Below are 10385 nucleotides of genomic sequence, written 5' to 3'. Positions count from 1 at the left end.
TAGGTTACTGACGTAGGTTATGGGGAGCAGTGATACAGGTAGAGGAGGGAGACAAGTACACAGCAGAAAAGACTATAATTTAAAAAAATGCACATAGGATTTCTTTTATGAGTGTATCTAACATTATATAGATATTTGTGTATACTTATAAAGATATTGGCTTAAAAATATTTTACAGAAGAGATGAATAAAAATATAACAGAAAAAAGGAGTCTTATAAAAAATGGGGTAGCAGGATTATTGACAAGATGGACCTTGACACCAAAAGCCTTATTAGAGACAAGGAGAGTCATTTCTGAGCAATCAAATGAACAATTCTCTGAGAAGATAGAGCAGTTCTTAACCTATGTGCCCTGTACATGTTTATGACACTGTGCATGCCCTTTAAATCTTGTTTTTTTTAATTCAATATTGTTTACAAGTGGTACCCATTGTTACACATGTAGATTTAGATTCTGCATTATGGCTGCTCTGTAGTAAATATTCCACTGTGACAATTATTCATTTCCCCTTTGATAAACATTTTGGTTTTCTTTCTGGTCTTTTCCTATTAAAAACAATGCTGCACCAAATATCACAACAAATTCTACCATAACCTAAAAAAAACAATGCTGCAATGAATGTAATTACACATAATTCATTTCAATCATGTGCAAGTGTATCTCTACGTAAATTCCTAGAAGGAGACTTTCTAGGTCAAAAAGTATGTGCATTAGTAATTTTGCTAGATATTGCCAACTTGCCTACTACAGAGGTTCTACCAATTTACCTAACCCCCCAGAGATATTTGAGAGTGCCTGAGGTTCTTCACCCTCCACCACACAGCGTGTCATCAAGATTTTCCATATGGGTCACTCTCATTGTATTCTTTTCCAAGAAAGTGTCTATTTGTATCCTTTGTTCATTTTGATATTTGTTTGTTGGTCCTTTATTGATTTATGGGAGCTCTTTATGCATTTGGGAAATGAGCCCTTCATGAAATTGGCAGCAAAGAGGTTCCCCAGGTTTTCATTTGTGTTTTGCTCTACTTAGAATTGTTTATCTATATGTATTTGGCCTGCCTGAAGATTTTGTTTTTATGTAATTGAATCTTTTCTCTTTGTCTCCTGTATGTTTTGTCAAACTTATAGAGGTCTTATCTACTTAAAGATTATAAAAAAAATTCCCCTGTGGTTTAAGTATTTTTATACATTTATATTGACATTTACAGAAAACCCCAATTAAGAGAAGATATTTGTAACTGTACAAATATCACTGACATCTGGTATCCAGAATATATAAAGAATTCCTAGAATTCAATAAATTGGTATAACCACTTTGGAAAATGAATTGGCACCATCTATTGAAGTTAAAATGCTCCTATCTGTGTCCTGCCCCAATAACCCCCACCTGGAATTTCTGCCCTTGTGTAAACCCCTCACCATGAGTGTGGGCTAGACCTAGTAGCTCACTTTTAATAAATAAAATGTGGTGAAAGTGTTAGGATATCATTTCTGAGACCTGCCTTGAAGAAATGTTAAAAAATATAGGTCAGAAAATTGTATCTATATTTCAAAAAAGTAGAGTATTAAAGCTTTCATTTTTCTTTTTCTTAACTGACCAAATAACAGTTTGCTCAAAAAAATAGTAGCAACAGTGTATTGGATGATAATGGCTTATGGATAAGTGAAATGAATGACAGCAATATTATAAGGGACATGAGGGAGAAATTGGGAATATTCTGAAGGACTGTCATGTCATTTGAAAATGGACCTGGATTAGTTGTAAATGTATATTGCAACGACTAAAAATGTAAAAATAATAAATATAATTGAAATTATAATAGAGAAGAGAAAATGGAATCTTATAAAATGCTCAATTAAAATTAGAGAAGGCAGAAAAAATGGAAGACAAAAAAAAGAGAGAAACAAAGAACAAAGGCAATGAATAGGAAACAGTTACAAATATGGTCAATATTAATCCAACTTTATCAGTAATCACTTTAAATGTGAATATTCTAACTATACCAATTATAAAAGCAGAGACTATCAGAATGGGTTAAAAAAAAAGACCTAGGGCAACTGGGTGGCTCAGTTAAGCATCTGACTCTTTTTTTAAAATTTATTTTGAGAGAGAGAGAGGGAGAGAGAGAGGGAAAGAGAGAATCCCAAGCAGGCTCCACACTGTCAGCACAGAGCCCAACACTGGGCTTGATCTCACCCACTGTGAGATCATGGCCTGAGATGAAATCAAGAGTCAGACACTTAACCAATTGAGCCACCCCAGTGCCTCAAGCATCTGACTCTTGATATTGGCTCAGGTCATGATCTCATGGTTTGTGAAATCGAGCCCTGTGTGGAGCCTGCTTGGGATTCTCTCTCCCTTTCCCTCTTTCTTTGCCCCTCCCCTGCTTGCGCATGGTGTCTCTCTCTCTCTCTCTCTCTCTCTCTCTCTCTCAAAATAAATAAAGAAACATTAAAAAAAGACCCTAGTGTATGTTGTTTATAAGAAACTCATTTTATTTATTTATTTATTTATTTATTTATTTATTTATTTATTTATTTATTGAGTGCAAGCAGAAGAGGGGAGAAAGAGAGGAAGAGAGAATCACAAGCAGGCTCCACACTCAGTGCAGAGCCTGACGCAGGGCTTGATCATGAAATCAAGAGTTGGCTGCTTAACCAACTGAGGCACCCAGGTGCCCCCAAACACATTTTAAATATAAAGACACAGATAGATTAAAAGTAAATGGATAGAGAAAGATATATACATTATCATTAATAAAAAGAAAGCTGGAGTAACTATGTTAATTCCAAAGAAAGCAGATTCAGAACGTGAAACATTATCAGGGATAAATGTGGGAATTACATAATGATAAAAGGTTATCAGTTCAGATCTGAGGATCTGAAGAAAATAAAATTTGCCCAATCTGTATGACCGGTACATGCAAATGTGCATTTTATACTCTACTTTTCTGTATATATGAAATATTTCAAATTTGAAATAAAATATACAGCCCATCCTTTCTTGAGTACAAAAACTACACGTACATTAGATTAGCCTTACTGTGTTGTTCAATTTGTCTGTACCCTTATTTATTTTGCAGTCTATTTGATCCATTTACACCATAACAAGTCTGGCTAAGTCTCCCACTATGCTTGCAAACTTTGTGATCTGTCTTCATATTTCTAACATATTTGCCTCATATACTTTGAAATGAATATAGAGTTTACTGACTACATCTTCTCCGTGAATGAAACAACCCATTCTGTTCTCTTTATTGTTTTTTACTTTGAGTTCTTGATTATATTCTGATATTAACATTGCTACATGTCTCTTGCCTTTTTTCGTCCTCGTTTTCTTCTTTTTAAAATGCCTTCTTCCCCTCCTTCCTTTCCTTTCTTTCTTCCTTCAAAATACTTAAAATGAGAATTTGCTTTTTTATAGGCATTAACCCATACTACATACTGATGTATTTGGATTTATTCCTGCCCTTTGGTATTTTGCTTTTAAATACCCTTTCTTATTGCCTGCCACCCCACTTCTGCCCTTTGATAGACTGGGTTTTCCTCTTTGTTCTACATATTGTTTAGTGGCTTGAAGGTTACACATACATCCTATTTGTATTATGTTGTTGCCCCTAATATTTCTCATTCTTCTATGATGCATTTTATTTCCAAGAACAAAACTTTGCTATTGTTGTGAACATGGGGAGTCTTTACATTAGATGTAAATATTAATGATGCATTGTAAAGTGCAATTTAAAAAAGTAGTTCAGAGTTCAGTAAACTGTACAAATCCAAAAGGTATGGCTATGATATTTTTAAACTGCAATGCAATTACCAGATGGTGAACCCGTATTGTGCTTCATGACTGATCATTTCTTTTGGATAGAGAGGCTTGATTTTGTAATTAACAACAAATTCTACCATAAACAATTAGCAACAAATTCTACCATAAACAGTTCAATTGCTTCAATTACCAGGTTTTAAAAAATTGCAACCCTAGATATAGTTTCACATTTTTAATACTTCTAGTACAAACCATAACATGCAACATAGGATTTGATATATTATTATAATTACTGTTACATGGGAATTAATCAGAAAGAATTTGTAGATTTCATTTCATGAAAAAAAAAAAGAACAGAAGGGAATATGGCTAAATGTTTCACATTTGTTACAGCTGGCTGTTGGTTACATTTTTCGCTGTCCTTTTCTGTATCCTTGACGATTTCATCATTTAAAATGAAATAATGCTTTCGGGCCCACCCTGATTTGTCGAGAGCAGCTGCCGCCCCCGCCACATCAAGGGGGCGGGCCCCAGCCGATGCCACAATCACTTCCTCCGCCGCAGTCGCTGCCCGCCCAGCTGCTGTCTGGCGGGGGAGGAGCTGGAGAGCAGGAGCAGCCTCTCTGGCGGTCGTGGCGGTCGGAGGTCCGAGAGCTCTGCTCCTACTGAGAGCGTGCGGGTGTCAGGACTGGGTGAGTGAAAGGCTGTTTATTTCCTCAGTTCATACAGACGTGGCGGTGGGGCAAGTGGCCGGGCACGGGGGCGAGGATCTAAGGGACCTCTAGCGAACAGATTTTCAGGCTTGCCCCTCGGGAAGGGGTGGGGCGGACGCAGGACCTGACTGCAGAGTGAGGCCTGTGTCCACCGACCTATTTGGGGGCTCCATCTCCGTCCCCCAGCCCCTATCGTGTGGCGCGGCCCCTACTCGAATGGCTTTGATTGCTGTTTGAGAGGGGAGGGGTGGTCGGGGCCCTCTCCTTCCTCCCTTCTGGGTCCCTTTGCAGAACACTCCGTGGCCTTTCTTCCCCCATTTTGCTGTTTGCTGAATGGTAAAACGTTAAGATTTTTAGGTAAATATATTGTTGCCAGGAAAATAATTGTCAGAAAAACAAATTATTTTCAGGGAAAATGAGACCCCCACATGCCCTTTTCTTTTTTTTCCCTTTCCCTGGCACATTGGTTTGGATATAATGTTTGAGCTGATAATGTTCTCCTGTCCCTCATTATGACATTGCGGCCCCCTCCCCCTCTCTGTGTGTCGCGTGTGTGGGCAGGACAGACACACACATGCACACACGCACATACACATGCACGCAAGCATACATACATACACGCATACACATACACACACAAAACCCTTCCATTGCAGTCCTCTCCCTGCCTCCCCCCATACTCAAGGTTCTGGCACATCCCCTTCCCCTTGCATGCATGGACACACACACATACACACCCTCTTGCACACTGTCACACCCTCCAATGCCTTTCCCTGCTTCTCACTGCCTGCCACATACACACCTCCAGAAGCAGCCCCCTCCTGCTTCTGCCTCTGTGTGCTCTAGCAAGCACACACACACACACACACACACACACACACACACACCACTTTTGGGGCTACCTTATACCCTGCCTGCCACATACGCACATAAGGATATCCTTTGATTGCTGGATCCTCTTTCATATGCCACTTACATACATATGCACCCACACACTCTTATTCACACAGCCCTCACAAATGCTCCCAGCCCTCCTCCCTGTCTGCTACATAGGTGCATAGACAGCTCTCCTTCGCTGGTTCCTGCAGTGGACACACTCACACTCACACTCACATAAATCCTTCTCCAGGGATGCTATCCCCGCTCCCTGCTAGCCACATTCATGAATATACATATTTCTTTCATTGCTGGCCCCCATTCCACCCACCAGCCACCTGCACATCCCTGTCCTGTGCTGTCCCTCCCATGGATGCATTTGCTCACACTGACATTTCTCCATTGTTGCCTCCCATTTTGACGAACACACATGCAGATCATGGACACCCATATCTAGGGCCACCATACCCTTTCTTGCCTGCCACTGACACAGGAACACACGTCCCTCCAGAGTTTCAGCCGCTGCACACACAACCGTGCACACACATTCTCTTTCTCTCACACTTACACATCCCTCTCCTCTGAAGCCACCCTACACACACCTGTCATTTTTATACCCACATCTGGAATGGGTCTCATTCTGTCTGACACTAATGCCTCTTCCCAATACATCTGTCCTGTCCCCCCTACAAACACAGACATCTCTTCATTGCATGATTGCTGGTCCCCCCTTCCACCTGCCCTTCTCCTCCTGATAGACACGTAGGCACTCTTGAATATGTGGTGATCTATATTTTTTACCCTATTTCCATTTGCATTTCTCCTGTATGTCTGCAGGGCTCAGAAAAACGCAGACACCCTATAAAATAACCACAGCAATCTTTCCTCTTCCATGTTGGCATAATTCCACAGGACTTTACCCACCTTGCTAGCATCCAGTCCCCCGCCCACCCATCTTCTGTCAGATTCTCCCCTGGGTCTGGCTTTCCTATAAACCCAGTCTTGTAATCATTTTGCCAACATTAAAAATGTGTTCCAGGTCTACACCTGACAGTCACTGGAATGCTACTTCAGGCCTTAGAAGAAAGTGAAACTAATTTTAAAGGCCCCTTATTCTTTCTGTTACCTGCCTGCTGAAGTGAAAATAGATCTCCCTGCTCCTTTATTCTGAACTGATTTGACTTTCCCATCTCCAAAGCTTGTTCAGGGAGCAGGAGCCTTTCCACTCGAGCCCCAGCTGTATTGGAAACCCTCCTAAAAGTCAGAGCAATGGGTCAGGAATCTAGCAAGCCTCTATGGCCCAAGCCATCAGGAGGGTATCAGTCCAATACAGGCAGGAGGTATGGAAGAAGGCATGCTTATGTCAGTTTCAGGCCATCCATGAGCCACCAGGAAAGGATTTCCAGCCAGAGAAAGACGACATCCGAAGTCCCAATGCACAGATCAGCCCCCAGTCAAACCACCAAGAGGAGCCGGTCACCATTTTCCACCACTCGTCGTAGTTGGGAAGACAGTGAGAGCTCGGGAACCAGCCTGAATGTTGATAATGAGGACTACTCCAGGTACCCACCGAGAGAGTACAGGGCCTCGGGTAGCAGAAGAGGAATGGCTTATGGACACGTTGACTCTTTCGGGGCAGATGATAGTGAGGAGGAGGGGGCTGGGCCTGTTGACCGAGTGCCAGTTAGAGGGAAAACTGGCAAGTTTAAAGATGAGAAGCCGTATGACCCAGAGAAAGGGGCAAGGTCTTTGGCTGGGGTGCCCCCACAGTTCTCTAGCTTTAACCGTGATGTGAGAGAGGAGCTTGACAAGGTAGACCCAGCCCCTGTGGTGAGACGCTCTGCTAGCAGAGCAGAGTTCCTGCAGCCAAATAGCATGGCTCCTCAGACGTCCACTGAAGGCAAGGTGGCAACCACTGGTGACAGCCTGGAGAGGGAGAGACGGGAGCAGAATTTACCTGCACGTCCCATCAGGGCTCCTGTGAGTATTTGTGGTGGTGGGGAAAACACCCCAAAGAGTGCAGAGGAGCCAGTGGTGAGGCCCAAAATCAGAAATCTGGCAAGTCCAAACTGCGTGAAGCCAAAGATATTTTTTGATACTGATGATGATGATGATATGCCACACAGTACTTCCAGGTGGAGGGATTCTGCCAATGCTGATGAAGGCCATGCCAATGGCCGAGGCAGAAGAGGCAGAGTTGAGAGTTTAAGTGGCTTCTGTGAGCCAAAGTACCCTGAGGAGAAGAGGGATGCCAGGAATGACCAAGTGAAGCCGGAAAAGGTGCCAAGACGACGACGAACCATGGCCGACCCTGACTTCTGGACGTACAGCGATGATTACTACAAATACTATGAGGAAGACTCTGACAGTGACAAAGAGTGGACTGCTGCTCTGCGTCGGAAGTATCGAGGCCGAGAGCAAAATCTGTCATCCAGTGGCGAAAGCTGGGAGACTCTGCCAGGGAAAGAAGAGCATGAACCTGATCAAGTCAGAGTGAATTCCAGTGCTGGTGCCAGCCCCAGTGCTAGTGCCAGTGCGAACAGCAGTAGCAGCAATGAACTTGAAGAAGTTCGGGGACCACCTCTTCAAGAAGAGGAGCAGGCATCCCCAGAAGGAGAGGTTCCTTGGCTCCAGTACAATGAAAATGAGACCAGCAGTGAGGGGGATAATGATTCTGGTCAGGAGTTTCTGCAGCCAGGAGTATTCATGCTGGATGGAAACAACAACCTTGAAGATGATTCCAGCGTGAGCGAAGACTTAGAAGTGGATTGGAGCCTCTTTGACGGGTTTGCAGATGGGTTGGGGGTGGCTGAAGCCATTTCCTATGTGGATCCTCAATTTCTCACATACATGGCACTTGAAGAACGCCTGGCCCAGGCGATGGAAACAGCCCTCGCGCACTTAGAGTCTCTCGCAGTGGACGTGGAGGTGGCCAATCCACCTGCGAGCAAGGAGAGCATCGACACTCTTCCCGAGATCCTGGTCACTGAAGATCACAGTGCAGTGGGGCAGGAAATGTGTTGCCCCATCTGCTGTAGTGAATATGTGAAGGGGGAGGTGGCAACTGAGCTGCCATGCCACCACTATTTCCACAAGCCGTGCGTGTCCATCTGGCTTCAGAAGTCAGGCACCTGCCCCGTGTGCCGCTGCATGTTCCCTCCCCCACTCTAAGGCCAAGGCTCTTCTTTGTCGGTTGATTTTCCCCATCTGAAATCCACAATACTGCAGGAGCCCTCTCAAAATTAACAATTGAAGTGAATCCAATCAGTTCATTAATCTACACCTGTTGATTCCTTGTGATTCTTTCCAATGTGAAAATGGTTGTGTGCGATTGCATTAAAAATCCTATTGTCTCTTAGAGGTTAGAAAAGCAAAACTAAACATTCTAAATGCTACTTGAGATTGCAGTAAAAACATACATTTTCTAACCCGAGTGGAAATAAGTTGCATTTGTCTTCAGTAGAATATGTTGCTGTTAATTGTAATGTCAAGTTGATCTGTTAAATATGTCCAGAAGGCATCATCATTTCTGTTGCATGTTATGGGTTAATGTTCCTGTAATTGCAGTGCCGTAAAAGCTCATTAAAGTTCTTTTGGTTTTACATGGTATAGTGGAATTGTTTGGTTTTGTCTAAAATGGTGGTACTAAGTGACTTTATAATCAGTCCATTGAACTTGCATCAAAAATAGGGTTTGGTGGGGTCTTCTTTTTTTTTTTTTCTTTTTTTTTTTTTTTTTTTTTTTTTTTTTTTGGTGCTCCCAAAAGTAGAAAACCTGGAAGGTCATTGGAAATGCTGACTCCAACAGTGGCAAAAAATTAAGGGTAATGATTTCTAAAAGTAGGAATAAACTGTGTGATTGTCAAACGACTCTATGGGGCAAAGGTCAAATGGAGAGTACTCTGTCAGTCTATGGGAAGGAAAGAGACAATGAGAAAGCATGGTAAAAATAAAGAACAATGGTAGGAATAAGTCCAAACTGAGTATAGGGGTGAAGGAGTTAAAATCCCCTTTTAGAAAATAGAACCTCTCAGAGCGGGGCTCCTGGCTGGCTCACTCGGTAGAGCGTGCAATTCTTGATCTTGGGATTGTGAGTTCGAGCCCCATGCTGGGTGGAGAGATCACTTAAAGAAATAAAATCTTAAAAAAAAAAAGAAAAGAAACTCTCAGAGGGGATGGGTCCAAAAAAGTTCCAAAATAACAACCTCCGTGCTGATCATATACCTTAACACAGTGACACAAAAGGAATACAAAAATATATGCGAGACAAGTGCTGTGGCAAATACAGATACCCACTTACACAGAGTGAACAGGTTTTAGCATTTGGCCATATTGGCTTCCAATCTCTCTCTCTGTCTACAATAAATAGAATTTTTCAGGCACAAGTGAAGTTCCTCACCTGTCGTATTTACCTTCCTTCCTCCACAGAGGTAAGCACTACCCAGGAAATGGTGTGTTTTCTTCTCGTCTGTGTTTTTAGATGTGTGTGTATATGTGTACATATATATGTATATGTGTGTATATATCCATAGCCGGGATAGAATGTTTATGTTTTTTAAGTGGACATGATTGATAGAATGTATGTATCATTTTGCAACTTGATTTTTTCACTCAACATTGTGTTTGAGATTTAACCATTTTGATACACATAGCTGTAGTTCATGCATTTTAACTGCTGTATACTACACATTCAGTTGTATGGACCATCACAATTTATCCATTCCCTTATTGGTGGGCAGTTAGGTTCTTCCCAGTATTTTGCAGCAATGAATAGACTTAAAAGATGTCTCTCTGTGCACATGTGTGTTTCTCTGGGGGTAAATACGTATATGGAGATGAAACGTCTGGGTCTTTAGGCTTGGAGGTAAAATTTGGGGGTCTTAGCGTTTAAGAATCTTCCTCGTAACTAGATATTGCTGAACTGCTCTCCAAAGTGATTGTACTAATTTATGCTCCTACCGGCAGTTTATGAGAGCTGTTTTTAGCTCCACCAGCCTGGATATTGTTAATGTTCAACCTCACTGGC

General features: G+C 42.2%; 1 protein-coding gene across 2 annotated transcripts; it reads left to right on the top strand.

Moving 5' to 3' along the window:
- Window positions 1–4330: 4330 nt before the first annotated feature.
- On the top strand, window positions 4331–8969 carry PJA1 (praja ring finger ubiquitin ligase 1). Of its 2 annotated transcripts, none has more exons than XM_040467682.1 (2): window positions 4331–4463; window positions 6728–8969. In XM_040467682.1, the coding sequence occupies exon 2, from the start codon at window positions 6741–6743 to the stop codon at window positions 8529–8531; it is 1791 nt and encodes a 596-aa protein (XP_040323616.1). In that variant the 5' UTR covers window positions 4331–4463; window positions 6728–6740; the 3' UTR covers window positions 8532–8969. The 2 variants fall into 2 exon arrangements, with proteins under 2 accessions (XP_040323616.1, XP_040323615.1); XM_040467681.1 differs by having other exon boundaries at window positions 4335–4463; window positions 6400–8969.
- Window positions 8970–10385: the final 1416 nt, after the last annotated feature.

This window comes from Herpailurus yagouaroundi, unplaced genomic scaffold (genome assembly GCF_014898765.1).
Source record: "Herpailurus yagouaroundi ecotype Mexico unplaced genomic scaffold, PumYag 67569, whole genome shotgun sequence".
In the NCBI taxonomy this organism is placed as follows: domain Eukaryota; kingdom Metazoa; phylum Chordata; class Mammalia; order Carnivora; family Felidae; genus Herpailurus; species Herpailurus yagouaroundi.
This window is presented reverse-complemented; position numbering and strand designations above follow the sequence as displayed.

Excerpts from the sequence above, each read along its gene's own strand:
- PJA1 (XM_040467681.1), top strand. The coding sequence starts at position 6,630 with ATGGGTCAGGAATCTAGCAAGCCTCTATGGCCCAAGCCATCAGGAGGG.